The 17,037-nt window shown below is 44.9% G+C and overlaps 1 protein-coding gene across 5 annotated transcripts in view; it reads right to left on the reverse strand.

Annotated features, from left to right (window-relative positions):
* CTNNA1 (catenin alpha 1) overlaps positions 1-17,037 on the reverse strand; it is a 117,624-nt gene that overhangs the window by 9,931 nt on the left and 90,656 nt on the right. For all 5 annotated transcript variants that reach the window (XM_064387996.1, XM_064387997.1, XM_064387995.1 and 2 more), the window contains 4 exons: positions 10,705-10,861; positions 5,390-5,590; positions 4,179-4,330; positions 1,433-1,543 (listed from right to left, as the gene is read on the reverse strand). In XM_064387996.1, the coding sequence (XP_064244066.1) occupies positions 1,433-1,543; positions 4,179-4,330; positions 5,390-5,590; positions 10,705-10,861 (621 nt within the window). The remainder of the gene's footprint in view (positions 1-1,432; positions 1,544-4,178; positions 4,331-5,389; positions 5,591-10,704; positions 10,862-17,037) is intronic.

The raw sequence follows: 17,037 nt of genomic DNA on the forward strand, positions 1-17,037 counted from the left end.
AGAGGCTTTTTGAAACATTTCACTAATAACCAATTTCAGTCATGTAGATGGGGGATAAAACTTTAATAGCAATCCTCTACCTAGAGGCTTTACAGAGCCATTTGCTTCCATTTTGAATCAAAGTTTATACTCTTTTTAAAGAAAAAGTGCCCAGTAAGACAAGTTGACACTTAAAATATGGCCCTTTGCATGATAAAACTGTTAAGACTCCAAACAGATTTGCCACATATTACCATACCTGAAAATAAAACTGCATGAAGAAGAAGGACTTGTCTTTTGCAGAAAATTTCAACATTTTAAAATTAAGTTCCACTTGGGTATTGAGGATAATAAGAAATATTACCAGTCTCTTCCCTGCAAAAAGCTAGCTGTACTCTTTTGAAACATGTCTGCTGAAGAAAGAGTAAGTGAAAATAAAGAGTATGTGCTTACTCCCAAATAAAATCTCTCAGACTGGGTTTATAGCCTGTGTAAGACTCCATGGCCTTGCCTTCATAAATACTGGGAGCACAGATGCCTCCAGGAGCAGGCAAAAAGGAGCCTTTGGTACTAAAAATCCTCTGGCAGCAGCTGTGCTAAGAGGTAAATGAGCAATGTCTGCATTTAAATAGAAGGGGGCGAGGGTCCAAGCATAGAAAGTGCTTGTGCAAGGGAGGGGAGCATAAAAATACTCCCAGCTGGTGTAATTCCCAAGCCAACGTGGCCCAGGTTTGATAAATAAGGTCTGGCTACTTCTTGCCTGGCAGGAAGAGCCTCCACAAAAAATCTGCCACGGCACTTTCCCAAGAGTGTAAATTGTTATCGATCCAGAGGGGCTGTGTCAAATAAAAGCAATAGGTAAGGCCTGGTCTTCCTTCAATGCAGTGATTTTAGGGTTTCACCTCTTAATGATTATATATTGCCTATCAATGCTTTCATTTTTGAGTCACAGGAAATGCAGTTAGCTGAAATTATTTCACTTCTGAGTTCCTCTCAATGTTGTCTTGATAAATGCTCAGTGACCAAACACACACCAGCACATGTGTGAAAAGACATTTTGGGAAGATTTTTTTCTCATAAAGTTAATGTTTGTCTGTTGAAAATAACATTAATTCAATTGAGTGATCTGCCCTGTACCTCCCTGCAGAAGCTGACCCGACTACAATGTCTGTGATACCAAAATGTGATGTAGTTTCTTGGCCCTAAAAGGATTTTGATCTTTCAGAATACCCAAAATACCCAAAATAAACTACAGATGTTTCTCACATCCATCAGACCAACTACATTTCACTCAACCTCCTTTTCAGAAGAATGCTGGAAACAAAAGAATGCAAGTTTTCTGATCCAGCATTTTTATCACCACCCCCCCAAATTTAACCTAGGTTTTCAAAGCAAGCTGAAGTGTGTCCTGAAGGCAGGTCCCACTTTGACAAAGCTGAGGTTTGTGCCTTACCCTTGCACTCTGTCCAGCAATGAGCTGATCATCCTCAGTCTGGATGCTGGTTCTGCTCCGGACGTCAAAATCCTCAGTCTCAAAGTCAGAATCATCCAGCTCTTCAGGAGTCTGAGGAAAAAGCATTCAAGCAGAGTCAAACTACAGATTTCATGGCTCTGAAAACCAACAAGAATGTTATTTTTCAAGCAGAGAGAATGGAAATCAGTGGAGGTAAAAATTATTCCATGTTTTCAACAAAAAGGTAAATACAGGGACTGTATTCAGCTCTGAACACGTGTGATTTTATGTGCTTGACTGCTCCTGTTAAACACCATAGGGATCCCCAGAATCACACAGCAGTAACTAAACAGCTGAGATTTGTTAGGACATTAATGCACTCAGCATCTGAAAGACAGAAAAAAGTTCTTGCATAGCGAACAGTGCTTTTGCAAGTTGGTTAAATGTAAAAGCTTCACTCGAGATTCTGAAGCTGGAATTACACACAGCTCTAAGGGCTGGTTCAAAAGCACAGACAGTGTCTTCAGCACAATTATGAATCAAAGCATTGACTAAATTAACAACAGATAAAATATCTCAAAATTTATCCTTATCCCTCGGGAAAAACTGAAAAATTTCAGCTAGTAAGGGCCAGCTTTTATGCTGTAGGCTAAACACATCTGACCTAGTTCCTGCTTGCCTAGGATTTATTTTTGCTACTGCCAGTCTGTAGCTGGCAAACTTTTTATAAAGCCTATCAAGTTTAAACAGCATGTTTGTCAAAATACTACACCTTTGCTAAAGTGGCACTTCACAACAAGTCTCCAGAGCTGGGCCAACAAAGAACTTCACTGATAAATGCAATAAATTGTGATTAACAAATAAGATGCAAATAAAATCCCTATTCCTTAGATTTTTTCTCTATGATTTGAATTTCACAGACTTCTCTTCCACTACAGACACTTTGTGATACAGTGAAAATAGAGACGGACACGCAAAATAATTGCCAAAAAGCAAAGGTGAGTAGGGTGACAATCAGGACTTTGAGTATTTCATTCTCCTCTCCAGGCCCTGGAGAACAACATCAGTGGAGGGACACACACTAAGAAGTAGCTCAGTGTATCAATATTTTTAAAAAATGAAAAAGCATAAAGAAAACAGTTCTGCTGTACCTGATTCTGTCTGTGACTCCCCTCTGCCCATCCCTCCCAAAGCCCAGGGACACACAAAGTGTAACTCTGCCTTTCAAGTGCCACCAAGGGCAGAAACTCCTCTGGGGTGATGAACCTGGGCAGCAGGGATGGGGGAAGGGCTTCTTTTCAATAAACACAGACATAGTGAAATGGCAGTTTTGAAAATACCCTGCATAAACACAAAAATGAGGTGTTGCAGTGGCTTTTCCTGCTGGTCCCTGTAAAGAGCAAGAGCCTCTAAAGATAGAGCTGAAGTGAATAAGCCCCTGTGAGCAGAGTTACACCAAGCCCTGGAGAGATTTGGATGCCTCTTTAATCCCAAAATAAACTCTCTGGCTGACAACTGCTAATATTTTAACTTCCTTCTAGGTGGTTGTTGTGTGGCCAGGGAGCTGCTATTGGCTGCTGGCAGTGGAGCTGTGGCTCCCTGGCCCCAGAGGCTGGCATGGGGCAAATGTCAGCATTCCTGGCACTGCCAGCCCCAATAATTGCTGCCCACTGGGACTGGCAGCCCACCCCTCTCTCCTTGAGCAACAAGGGCATTAGCAGGGGGGAATCACATCCTCTGTCTGCATAGCAGGAAGGCTTTGATATCCTCAACTATCACTGGCTGTCTAAAAACCCTGAGCTTGTCTGAAAAAAATTCCATGGGGAGCACAGATGTGGTTGCCAGCTTTTCTCCTGGTTTCCCATCTGATCCTTTGCTTTAAGCAGCAAACATGGAAGATGCCACTGCAATGGTTACTGTAATCACATATCTTCTGGGACTGTACATTCTTGATTTACTGACCACCAAGCTGCATCTGCCATGGTCACCACTCTGAAAGACGACAGCAGTTTCTCAAAGGAATACAAGGAAAAGAAGAAAAAAATGAATAAACCCCCTATATTTGTCTTCACTATGTCTGGCTCCTTCCCATTTTTGCCCCAGTAAGATCCAAGAAACAGGTCCATGGATCAGCTGCAACCAGAACTTCTTTTTCTGCATCCCTACAACCATCTGTGACCTTCTGTATCTGGCCTACCAGAAATTAGGGCTCCCAAGTCACACCCACTGCAAGCACACAGGACTCAAGGCCTCTGTGAGCTGCCCCTGTTTACCTAGGTTAGCCAATTAACAAATTACATGCTCTAGGAACTACAGACCAAACTCATCTCAGCTTCCTTTTGACTAACTAACATTAATTCTCAAAATTTACTTAATGAAGAGCCATTAGGTTTTATTTCTAAGCTCTCAAACCATCAACAAGCATCTATAGTTCTGAATTAATTTGCTGTTGTTAACTGAAAGGTCACTGATTTTAGCACATTAACGAGCCAGGCATTACCATGAGATTACAAAAGATGCATGAAGGGTATTTAACATCACAACTCAGGCCATCATCGATGCTCAGATCTGGTTAATGAATCTGAATGCAAACGCACTTCTCAAGTGCTCCACAGCGATTAGCACATTTTAAGACTCTGAATGTTAATAGAAGCTAAATGAAAATCTTCTCCTGTCTGCTCTCCATTATCCTGATGGCTGTCAGTCGAACAGAGGCAGGGAAAGCTGTCGGAGAAGCTGAGCTTACCCGGATCATGAGCACGGCTTTCCTGATGTCGCGGATGCCGTCGTACACCAGCCGGGAGGCGTCGATGAACTCGTTCTCGTCCATGGGCTGGGCAGGGTCGGAGCTCAGCGCCTCCACTGCCGCTTCCACCTGCTCCGTGAAGCGCGGCATGACTGCAGCAGAGCGCAAAGAGGTCAGTCCCACCCCGAGCCGCTCTGCCTCCCACTCCTGCCTCGCTCTAAACTGTCCTGGAAGGTGTGCAGTCCTTCCACTGAAATTACAACATTTAGTACAGGAGGTGAAGTCTCAATCCAGCCCCTTTTCTGCTTATGCTGCTGCTCTTTGGTGTTTTCCCCTTGGACAGTGAAGTTTATCACACCCTTCTAATGGACAAGGAGGAAACACCTGGGGAAGCCCCTAGAAACTACGGGATAGCATATTAATTGTTTTCTTGATGTTCCCTGCAGATGTACATCATTTTTGGGGGGGGGGGGGTGGGGGGGAAATCATGCTACCATCAGGAAATTCAAGTTTAAGAAGTACTGGAAGGGGGCAGGTTATACTGCTGCATTTCAGTGATTCATGGTGCCCCAGGAAGAACATGCCAGAACCAGTTAGAGTCTGCTGTTTCTTCAGTGTCATCCTTGATTCTTCATCAAAGTAATTAAAGCAAAACCAGCAATGAGTGGCTGCCACTGAAGCAGCCAGAATCACCCCTCACCCTTATGGATGTCACCAGTAGTTCACAGGGAACGCCCTGATTTGGTGTTTATGTGTGGGGCACTACAACTTACAATGCTCTTTCAACAGCTGAAAACACACTTTACAACATTTACCCTAATTATTACCCTACATTTATTCTGCTGGGGAAATGTGATCTTCCTTCTGGACTGTGAACAGCTGCAGAGCCTGGTGCAATAATACAAGATGAGCACAGCACAACTTCCAAGCATCCACTCACGCCTGGGACTCATTCCCGGTGTTTTGGTTCCCACAGCCCAGTCCATGACAGTGAACACACTCAGGGACACCTTGTGCACAGCTGAGCTTTGAGCCAGTCAACACAGCAAAATCACACTTCTCACTTTGCAACAGTTTTGCAAACAACTCCCACTAAACCGCATTACAGCAAATTGAGTCTTTAACAGATTTCACAGGTACACGGGTATCCAGCTGCCCACGAGCTTTCAAGCAACAGCAGTTCAGGGCTCCTGGGAGTGAGTGACCCTTACCTGTGTTGGACAGTAACTTGGTTGCCTCCAGCACCTTCTCAGTGTACACTCCAGGTTCGTAGTTGTCCATCTCCGAGGTGACCACGTGAATGACCCGAGCGGCGCGGCCCCGGATCGCGCCGGCCGTGCGGTCTAAGCCGTCCACATCCTTTTCTTGGAGAGCGATGACACATTTGTTTACATCTTCTAAAATGTGATTCTCTGGAGGTAAAAGAAGGAGGATTTAGATGGTAATGTCTCTTCTGTCACAGTCAGCAGCGTGGCAATTGCTCAGGGTGGGACCTGCTCTACAGAAGCTCCATGGAGATGCTGTCAGGCATTAATGTGAAGGTCACTACAACCAGCAAAGAGCTGCCCTTCCACAGGAGGTGTCAAAAAACCGTCAATCCATTCACCAAGTGGCCTCCACACGTCCTGCCCCTGTTTGTACTCGATTTTACCAACAGGAAAGCTGAGTTCTGCTGAGTTCTCCCCTGGTTTCTTTCCATATTTCTCCCCTGGACTGCCCAAGCCCTTATTTCAAATACCTGCAAACCACTCCCCTGCCAGTGCACGTGCGGTGATGGGCACCTCCCCAGCACCACACCTACTCCCCTCAACACTCCAACAGACACTTGGTGCATGTTTCCAGCTTCCTCCAGAGTGTTTTCCTACAGCCACACACATTCCATCCGAGCACATTATACTGTCAGTCGCCCATTCCCATCTGACACATAATGTATGCAGTGAATAATGTGGAAAGCATTTCAACCACACAGCACTCACTGACTCTCCAGAAAACAAACAAAAAAACAAAGGCAAGACCTCTGTTTGCAATTACCTTTTTAAATATACATTTTCTGGCTTTGTAAAGAGATATATTCCCTATTCATCGAGTCCAAGAAGCCCAAAATGGGAAAAACCCGCTAAGAGGTTTCTAAAGATGCATAAAGAAATTGGGATCCTTATTTGGGGAAACCTACCCTGAAGATCTCCCAAACTGTTATTAGGGACTTCCAAACTCTGCTAGAGAACTCTTTAACGTACCAGGACTAATGTTTTGGTATCATCATCCAACAGCAGCATTTGGGCTGCTTGGTAAGAAACCAACTTGGAAACATTTCTGCTCTGTCACTTAAAATAAGTTTCCAGTGTTAATTACCTTTGACTTAATCTTTCTACACTGCCAACCCATGCAAGTGGCTTTTATTCCCTCTGCAGGTAGTAAAAGAGTCATTTTGCAAGAGTTTGTACAGACAAGAAGCTCATAGTGTTGGCTGGGAGAGGATTTGGAGGAACTGCCTGAAAGGATTGCTGTGGGAAGTTACGCCTGATTTACATAAAATTAACACAGCCAGGTGCAATATTGCAAGACTTCAGTAAGTAACCTGGGCAAAAATTACACTTGTGAAATCCCTCTGAAGCAACTCAGCCTGAGCAGGTTCAGCTGAGGGCAGAATGTGGCCCTAAGAGAGCAAAGAGCAGGTTCATTAGTGATTTGACAAGTCAGTGAGCAGGCACAGGAGCCACAGCAAGCACAGAGGGTAGTTAAAGAAGAGACAGCCCTGGGAGCTGCAAGAGCCCAAAAAAAAAAAGCTTCGGCACCAGGCCAAAACACAGACTGTTTATTGCTTCAATTCCTAAATGAATAAATTAAGCCACAGACCATTTAAAAGCCTCTTTGGATTATCCGAACTTTAATAAAAGGCATGGACAAAATGAAGGTGAATATTTAAATGTCTGCTGATCATTTAATGCCTTTTGCAGATGTGAAGTGGCCAGAAAGTCCCTTCTAGAGGGAGATAACCCACAGGGCAGCTTGCAAAGGGCCCAGGGAACTGCAGGACTGTCAGGTCTATCTGTTCTGGAGATATTTTCCAGATGGATGATAACAGATAAGATCTGACACTGTGCTGAGTCCTTGTAAATACACCCAGTACTCCCCATCCTACTGGCACACAGGGCATGGGTTCCCCACCAGCACCTCTGGAGATGGGAGAAGGCTGTCCCACATCCAAACCCCCTGTCCTCCTGCTGAGCAGGAGAAACATCCCACAGCAACACAACATAGCACAGGCAACAGCAAAGGGATCTTGTCCCACCAAAATAGCTACAGGGAAAATGATGTGGTTGGGCAACAAGGTAAAAGGAAAGGTATTTTTTCCATATAAATGATTTTTAGACCAAACAAGGAAATACATTAAACTGTGAAAAGCTACAGAATAAAAAGTCACCCACGACTGTCAATCCTCAATCCACACCCACCAAACACCTTCCACCTCCATCCACCTCCACATTAAAGGGATGAAGCAATACTTTTCCAAACAACCCCAGCTGCCTGTGAGGGAGTCTGAGGGCTACAGGAGATCAAAATCAAAGAGCAACAGTCAGGAGATGAAGCCACAGATTCATAAACACAACTCTCCTCTGCTGCACCTCTTGTGGAAGGCCTCAGAACCATTTCCACACTGAACCTCTGCTGCCAAGGGGCACTGCAGGAGCCAGGTCAGGCAGCACATGGAGCAAACACTGGGGACTTCACACTCTTGTAAATACAGCGTTCATCCAGGCAATATTCACTGGGAGGCTCTTCATCAAAAATAGTTCCACTGAGATGGGCAATCTGTGGCATAAACCTCTGTCAGCAGCAGAGGAACAGAAGGCAGAAAATGGAATGGCTTTTAAAGAGGGTTTCAAAGGAGATTCAGGTAATTTCAGAACATTGAATTTGACAATTACATGGTGCTATCAGCAACTGCTCTAAAGAACAGAGATAGTGGGCACACCAACACACCCAGTGTGCTTCAGGAAGGCATTGATAAGAGGGATAAGAATTACAGAAGGTACAGGAGAGCTTTGAAATGAGGAATAATGAAACAGGCAGAGGCTGTGCAGTCAGGGAAGCGGTGACTGACAAAGTGCATGGCAGAACTCTGCACGTTTGCAAACAACATGAAGAGACAGAAGGGGGGAAAAAACCTTTTCACCATCTTTAGTACAAGTAGGGGCATCAAATGAAGCAAAAAGGTGACAGTGCGAAACAAGGAGGTTCTTCACAGGGAGCACACTTCAGCTGTGAATCTTTGCACAGGATGATGGAGGTGCCAGCAGTTTATAATGGTCGAAAGAACAACTAACACCAGCTTAAATAAGAAAAATCTGTCAAGGACTGTTCAGGAGATAGCACCTCTGATGCTGGAGCTCCCTGAGCTGCACATCACTCATGGCTAGAGGCACACACACAGCTCTGGGGTACAGGGCTCCTGTGCCATCCATCTCCATCCTGACAGTGAGCCTGCCCCAACTCAACAGGGCCCTTCTGCTGCTGCACCTGTGAAAGTGCTGTCACCTGCAAGCTCACCTGTGCACTGCGCACTGAAGGATCCTTCTTCTAGGATGTTCTGCTGTTACCTAAACCCAGCATCTCTTTCAAGCCTTTACTTGTGGATAATTCACACAATTCCGTAGCATGAGCTGAATGGTGAAGCCTTAACTTCAGCACACCACACAGTAGGGATGTGGGATGGCTTACATACATATTTATATATCCACACACTCATGCACTCACAAGAACTCCTTTAAATTCTGCTTACATCCCAGTTGGTAACTGATAGAAACATCCTAATAACCCCAAACAGCACTTGATATAAATCATACTTGCCATGACTTTATCCAAAGAGAAGTCGAGACTTCTAGCAGATGAATTGGAGTTGTGGCATTATATGGAAAACATTTATCAATGTTCAAACAAATAATATTTAAAAGAGTATTTATTGCTTTAATATTTTTCTACCATCTCTTCAATAACACACACATATAAATAATTACTGAATGCACTTGAATATCTGGAGTTGTCTCAAAATACATTTCCTTGGCTCCATTTTGGGTGGTGAGCACTCACTCGAGGTGAACTCTCATGAGTCAATGTGCCACCACCCCAGGAAAGAAACTTTCTCTGCTTACTGCCAAGCTCCTGAGAGTACAGCCATGCAATTGATTTGGTTATTTAACCAAAACCCCCAGTTCTGTTCTAACCTGCATCCCTGCAGAAGATGGGGTTGTCCTGCCCACAACTCACTTGAGTCTTGTGGTGCTAAACCTGGACTACAAGGGAAGGAAAGTGATTTTGGCAGCTCCACACAGGCTGTGTTTGTATGGACTCCCAGCTTTTCCTTCTCCCATGTTTGTACACTTGTGGGAAAGCTTCAAGTGGAGCCTTGAACTTCAGCACACAATTCCCTCTGCACAGATTTCCCCAAAACAGGCTCCTCCCAGCTGTGCAATTCCAGTTGCTGCTGCCCAGTGAGCACCCACAGATACAATGAGCTCAGACACTGAACTGCCCAAGAAGTTTATGCTCACTCATTGCAAACAGGAATTTTATTGAGAACCCAGGGAGCCAAAATACAGTGTGTATGACAATGCAGGTGACTCATCACAGGAACACCACTTTGGCTTTAATTTGGTTTTTATTAAGAATAAAAAAATTACTGTCTCTTAATTCAGGACCTTAATTTCTCATCTACATTTTCTACCTATGTTCACATGATATGTCTGACTCCACACATCCTCCTGTGAAATCACTCTTTACAACTGGATGTTTTAGGTCACTTCAGATGCCCAAACCTGCATGCACCACGGAAATTAGAGTCCCAGCTTGCAGTGGTGATTTGTGAACACTACTGCAGACACAATTCACATGGTTACATCTCCATGTCCTCTGACTAGAGCACAATTAAAGGATGTGGAAATAAAAATGCCCCCATTATTTTTAGGTCACAGCAGCTGATAGTGGGTCTTTATCAAAATGCTGATAAAACAGATTATCTTGGCAAGTACTTTGCCAAATGTAATTATTAATCTATTATAATGATCCAATCTCTTTTAAGAAGTCTTAAAACTTTACTAAAGCTGACATGGTATGAACAGTTTTATTTTAATTAACTTGTACAACCATGGTTTGATATTCAGTTTTATTTACATGGTAGTCTAAGGTGACCTGAGGGATCATTTTTTCTGCTAGCTCCTACCCTGGACATAAACATGTTCTATTTCCCCCTGAGTTACTGGTGATCCTTGTCTACAGCAGCTAAATGGTAATTCACCCTGAGTTCAGCCAGCAATTCCAAACCTTGGGACATAAAGTGTCTTCTCCTTGAAACCAGACCTCCTGCTGCACTTTCACACCTTGCTGGGCACAAGGTGATCCCAGGTAAGGTGTGACAACACCATCCCTTCCAAAAGCCTCACAGACTCCAGAACACGTGTCCAAACCACCCCTTTCCAGGACTAGGCTCTTAGGAGGGTGATTATCTCTCAGCCAGGAGCCCTGTTACCTGAGACAGCCAGGAAGTCATCGATGGAAGTGATGTCATCCACGGCATCCGTCAGCACGCGGACTTGCCTCTCCCACTGCTCCTTGAACAGATCCATATTCTCCTGAGCCAGTTTGCTTTGGGGTTTAGCAGCCAGAGCCAGTGCGGCATTGATGACCTGTAAAACACCTCTGGATTTTTAAAACATATCCCAATGAAATTATTACCTCCTGTGTGTTTATTCAATGAACTCAGCAGCAGACAAAGCAAGTTTAATAAGTTTTGAGGAACTTGATGTTTAAACACAGAAGTGTTTAATTTTGTTGCTCTCACATCCATCCAACTCATACTACTTCTATGTTTATTATGGATAGTTATTAGAAGCAAAACCACTTGGCAAGTTTTCAAAAGAGCTGGTTTCACCTGTCTTTAGCAGCTCATGGTAACAAGGTGTTACTTTCCCAGTGCAGGCTGTGTTGTTAAGTATTTTAGACAGGATGACATTTAGTACACTCAAGGCTGCATTTGCTACTTGCCAAAACCTCAGTAAAAAGGTCAAAAAAGGATTAATCTTATACAGACTAAAGTAGAAACAATATGCAAATACAAAATTAAAGATAAATTTTGATTTATCACTTTTCCTTGCAGGTTTTCTCTGAATCTTGCCAGTAATTGTTGTAATGACTTCAGATTTCTGCTGTGGCTGTGAATAAGCCAGATAAGCCAGAGAACAGGAAATGCTTCTTCTGAATACCCTCTCCTAATTTTCTTCAAACGCTAAAACCAGAATTTACACCAGATCCTAGTTTTTCTTAGCAGAACAAATGCTACAGGTGCTGCTGGGTCACAGAGCTTACGCTGTGTCCACTAACTGGTCACTTAAAGGACCACAAAAGCCTCTTTGAACCTTGAGAAACCAATCTCAACAGCCTGGTCCTGCTCTCGCTGCAGCAGAATGACCTGGAGAGGTGCCAGGTGTGAGGAGCCATCTGCAGTCAGAGCATGACAATCCCAGCCCTGCCCCCAAGCACCTGAGAGTCACAGCTAATTAACTCACAACTTCAAGGTGTCTTTTTTTTTTTCTCCACTTTAGAACTGTATTAATTTCACCAACGTGTCGACCAAAACATGCAAGCACCAGATGTTCCCACTTTTCCAAAATCTACTTCCTCTACCTGCTTCATTTACAAGTGTCACAAAGCATTTCAAAAATATATAACTCACTAAACACGGAAATGATGGTGATGTCAAATGTACTGGGACAGCACTGAAAGAATCAGGCAGGAGGAGGAGGCTGCTTCACCTGAGGAATAGCAGGAGTTAGCAGTGACAGGAAAATCCACAGAAGGGCTGGACTGCTCCCCACGCTGCCTCTGGAGCTGGAGCAGCAGGTCTGGGTCACAAACCCAGCCCAACTCCATTGGTTTGGTGACAATGACCAACACAAGCAGCAGCGCCTGAGCCTGAGCAGCATCTGCTCAGGTGTTAGGAATATAAGTAGTAATTCGTGGAGATAAATAGTGTATAAAAATATATATGTGAACAAAGTAAACTAGGGAGAGAAAAAGGGGGGGGGGGGGGAAATCCCTTCGTTCCCTTTAGGTTGAGAAATCCAACAGGATGACGAGATCACAAGACCTCCAAACCGCAGCAGAGGGACATCTCAGTATTTGCATCCAAAGGGAACTCCAGCTGCACCAGGGACGAGCATTCATCAGCACCTACGCCCAAAGACACCAGGTGCTGATGGCCCAGACAAGATGCCTATCTGTGGGGATCAGAACCATCAACACATGGAATCTGAATGCCAGATTCCGGGAACCAGGGAAATGGACCATTCTACCCCCGACGAGGCTTTGTCCAGAGAAAGAAACCACCTTGAATATGAAGAACTCAGAAGGAAACAAAGACTTTCTGCCGCAGGCCAAATAAACTGTATAAAAACTGCTACCTTGCAAGCAGTAGGTGTGGATGGGGAGGTCTAGGTACCAGTTGGTCCTTTCCTCACGTTCACCCGTATCACTTCCCGGGGGTGATACGCTGGCCGTTTCGGTGGTGGCTGTCGAGACTGTTTTTATGGTCGCGAAATAAATTTTATTTTTCATATTTTTATTAAAATTGGCTAATTCGCATTTTTTATTTATAACATCAGGGGTCTGTGGGGATGAACATGCCTCTGACCCCTGGAGGAACAGCACTGTCCCTATCCCAGCCACCACCAAGGGTTTCTCTGCTGCTCCCCTTCCTCCAGCCAGCCCAGGGTCACACCTCTGTGGTACTGGCAGGAGTCAGGATGTGCCTTTGGAATGTCCCTGCTGCCAGCTTGCTGCTCTGCCACCCTCACTCATGGAACTGAAAGTCTGAAAACCCTCAAAAAGCCTTGCAACATCCAATAAAATGATGTTTAGAATTTTAAAATCAAATAGAAATAGAAGTTTTAGAGATGCAAACCTGTCCTCAGCTGCTCAAGAGCCCTGATTTGCAGTCCAGCCACTGCTACCTCTCATCCCAGCCTGATGGATGTAATGAATTAACCACCTATCAATCAAAATCTAGATATCCAAGATTTCATGAAGATGAATCTGAACAAGTGTCCTGGAAACAGGAGAGATAAACCAGACAATGCTCTAGAAATCTCTTCTCACTTCTATTCTGCTATGAACTGTCACTGCAGAGACAGAGATGGTGGCAGGGTGATACCATGGGTCAGGACATTTTCTCTGCTTTTCTCAACCTGCCTTGGCCCGTATCAGATATAAAATATCCTGTAAACACTGCGACAGGGCAGCATTAATGCTGCAGGAACATATGGCCTGGGTTGCTGCGAGATGTTTGTCTGGACACTGCAGCTGCCTGGACAATTAATCTTTGCCAACAGCGCGTGCCAAGCCCAGATGCCCACGTTCAGCCCCTCGTCACAGGTAACAGCAGAGCTGTCACACACACAGGCTCTGCAACTGCTCCGCAGCCTCACACTGTGTGTCCTCACCAAATCCAAGCACAGGAGGCACAGCATCACCCTCCTCTCAACAGGAGGCTTGTTGAACCAGAAAAAGTGCATTTTTTAATCTATTACAGCAAAAATGTATGGCCAAGGTGAATGTATTTTATAAAAATGATCAAGCAAAACCAGTGTTGATCTCCCTGACAGACAGACATTCCTGCAGTAGGGAAGCCAGCAGTGCTGGAGATAAGGAAACCTGGTGGGGATATCAAAGGTTATCCATGGTCACCATGGAGCTAAAGACAAACCCACAGTTCAGGAGAGCCACACAGGTGTAAGTGTGCTCAGGGAGAAATTCAGGACAGCAGACACAGCTCAGCAGTCCCTTTTTATAGCACACATTCCATATCTCCGTGTGCAAAGTGGCCACAACAGGCAGCTTTAGCATGGGTGATAAAAGCCATCCCTCTGTGGAGAGTTTAGCATTCAAGTGGGCAAATCCTCCTGCACCTGTCTCACACCTCTGCTGAGAAAATGTCCCAGGGATCACTGACAACACCCTGCATGTGATCTGTTCCAGGGAATATACTCTGGTATCCAGCACAGTGATTGATTTATTTTCCAAAAGATGCTTAGAGACATGGGAAAATGACAGGGATGCTGGATCTTAAATAGTCTGTGTACTTAGCAGGACTATGATCCCTTTATTATCTAAAAATAAACACTTTCAGGGGGAGAAGGAAGGAAACACTTTTTTGGGGAGAAGGGATGGATGGCATACATTTTAATTCTCCAAAACACATAAAGCATCGGGTAACTACTTTAAAATATCAGTAACTCTCACAGGATGCAGACAGACAGAGTTAAAACCCAGGAAGATCATGACCGGACTATCTGAAATGTAGCCACTTTCATGTAAAACATTTGGCAATTTCAGGGAAATATTTTGTATTTCAGAGCTTTTCAAGATGCTGCCAGAGCGCTATGATCACAATGACTCACTGAAGTTGTACAAAGAAAAGAATCAAACAGGGACATTTTGATCCTACCCAGAAGGAAATGAAGCATGGCAAGAAAACACACTATTTTTATCAGTGCTTTGTTTCATGTAGCAGTTGCAGTGTTGGAGTCAGACAGCTCCACGCTCTGGATCACGCTTCCCGAGAGCTCCTTGGAGCCTCTCCCCTGCACCTCTCAGCTTCCTGTGGCAGCAGCCAGGGCTTGCCAACACCTGGGGAGGCTCAGCATTCCAAAGATTGGAATGGATGTCTCAACCTGCACCTTGAGTCCTCTTCTCATCTCTTCCATGGGAGCAAGCTGCTGCTTTTCCCTGGTTTTATGTTCCCTGCTGAAAGCAGAGATGCAAGAGCTGGTTGTGTCCTTCCCACTTTGCAGGGCAGGGCTTTCCAAGGCTCCCTGCAGTGACTCCTGCCTGGGTTACAACACTGCAGCTGCTTGGCCCAGAAGCTCTCTCAAAAAGCTCAGCTGTTCTGGCCAGGAAACACCTGAACCTCAGACAAATCTGGGTAAATTACAGGGTCAGCCACAATTAATTCTCTTAGGCTAAATTTAGGATGGCTTCCAGCCTCAGCTTTATAGCACCCCAGCTGAAAGTGAGAGGCCAGAAGAAAGCTCTTCCATTGGTGGTGTTCTTACAAAGAACAATTTTGAACACTTGGCTGGCATGGCCAAAGGAAGAAACATCATTTGGGAGATGAAAACTATCACCCAGCTATTTACACTGCAATCCCAACCTGTTGTATCTTAACTCAGTGCACACCATGTCTGACCCACACTCATTTCAGTGATTTAAGCACTTCTTGATTTTTGCCTCAGTCCTTTTGATAAGAAGCTTTTGTGCCTTCCAGCAGAATGTTCTTCCTGCAGCTGGTTTAGCTTTTCCTTGATTCCTAGGATTGATTTTAGGATGTTACTGTGCTCCAACAAGGAGTTTTTCAGTTTCAGAAAGTTTCAGTTTTCAGAAGCTCTGAGATGAACCCCCAGTCCTCTCCCCTCACTACACACTACTGCTTTACAACCAAAACATCTGCAGTTCCTAAATAACTCACTTGGGCTTGGGGTTTATATAAAGATCTTGACTCACCAGATTTCTTGTGGCATTTGGATAATGAGTTGGAAAGTAGCTCTGTGGCTTACAGATCCAGGATACTTTGCATTTGTAAAAAAGAAAAAACTAATAAAACAAGCCCCCACCTATCAGATCTCATCTCAGGGGCAGAGGAACACTGGCACACACAGACAGTGCCCCAGTGGGGATGTGAAATCAGTTTTTCATAGGAGTACGTGAAAAGAAGCCCACCAAGCCTCTCTGCCCTTGCCCAGGTGGATTTTAATCCCTTATTTTCCTGTAATAAAGAAAGCATGGCTTGCTTCCTGGCAGTTCATAAGAAGCTACTCATAATTTAACTTTACATACACAAGATGCCAGAGCTGCCTCCAGTGCTCACCCTGCTCACGCCCTTCCCTGCTCCTCACTGCATTTTGCTCCAAGTGTTAAAAATGGTTTACGAGGAGGATGTTGCAGTCGCTCCCAGTTACATCCCAGCCAGATCTGCATGCCCACATCTGTGTGTGACAGCCCTCCACGTACTGGAGTACAGCAAAAAGCACTCTGCAGGCTCTGATGAGCTGAAATGCCTGGGAGCAAAACACACAGCAGATTGTTTTACACTCTCAGAAGTTCTAATGGCAGTGACCAGCAATGAACAGAGGCTGATGCACTGAAAGAGGAAGGAAAAGTTTCCTTTGATTTCCAATTCTTTGTTCCCATGTACAAAAGGCACTTTGAGCACTTTCCTTTCCTGAGAGTTACGCACAGAGTGACTGCAGGGATCTCTGCAGATATTTACTGTCTTGTGGCGGTGCTGGAACGACCCACAGATCCACACTCTTACTAAGTAACTCAGAACCACAGAATGGTCTGGGCTGGAAAGGACCTTAAAGGTCATCTCTTTCCAATGGCACGGACACCTTTAACTAGACCAGGTTGCTCCAAGGCCCAGGTTTGGCCTTGGGCACTGCCAGGGATCCAGGGGCAGCCACAGCTGCTCTGGGCACCCTGTGCCAGGGCCTGCCCACCCTCCCAGGGAACAATTCCTGCACAGTATCCCATCCATCCCTGCCCTCTGGCACTGGGACCCAATTCCTGATGTAGAGTCCCTCTCCAGGTTCCTTGCAGCCCTTTCAGATGCTGGTAGGGGCTCTGAGGTCTCCTCACAACCTTCTCTTTTCCAGGCTGAACATCCCCAGCTCTCCCAGCCTGGCTCCACAGGGGAGGTGCTCCATAGGGGAGTCCCCTCAGCACAAAGCCCTTCTCCAGCCCAGCATGTACTGTCACAGCAGTATTTGCTATAAAGACTATTTCCATTCTGTATAGATAATTATCCTAT

Source organism: Passer domesticus, chromosome 13 (genome assembly GCF_036417665.1).
Source record: "Passer domesticus isolate bPasDom1 chromosome 13, bPasDom1.hap1, whole genome shotgun sequence".
Lineage (NCBI taxonomy): Eukaryota > Metazoa > Chordata > Aves > Passeriformes > Passeridae > Passer > Passer domesticus.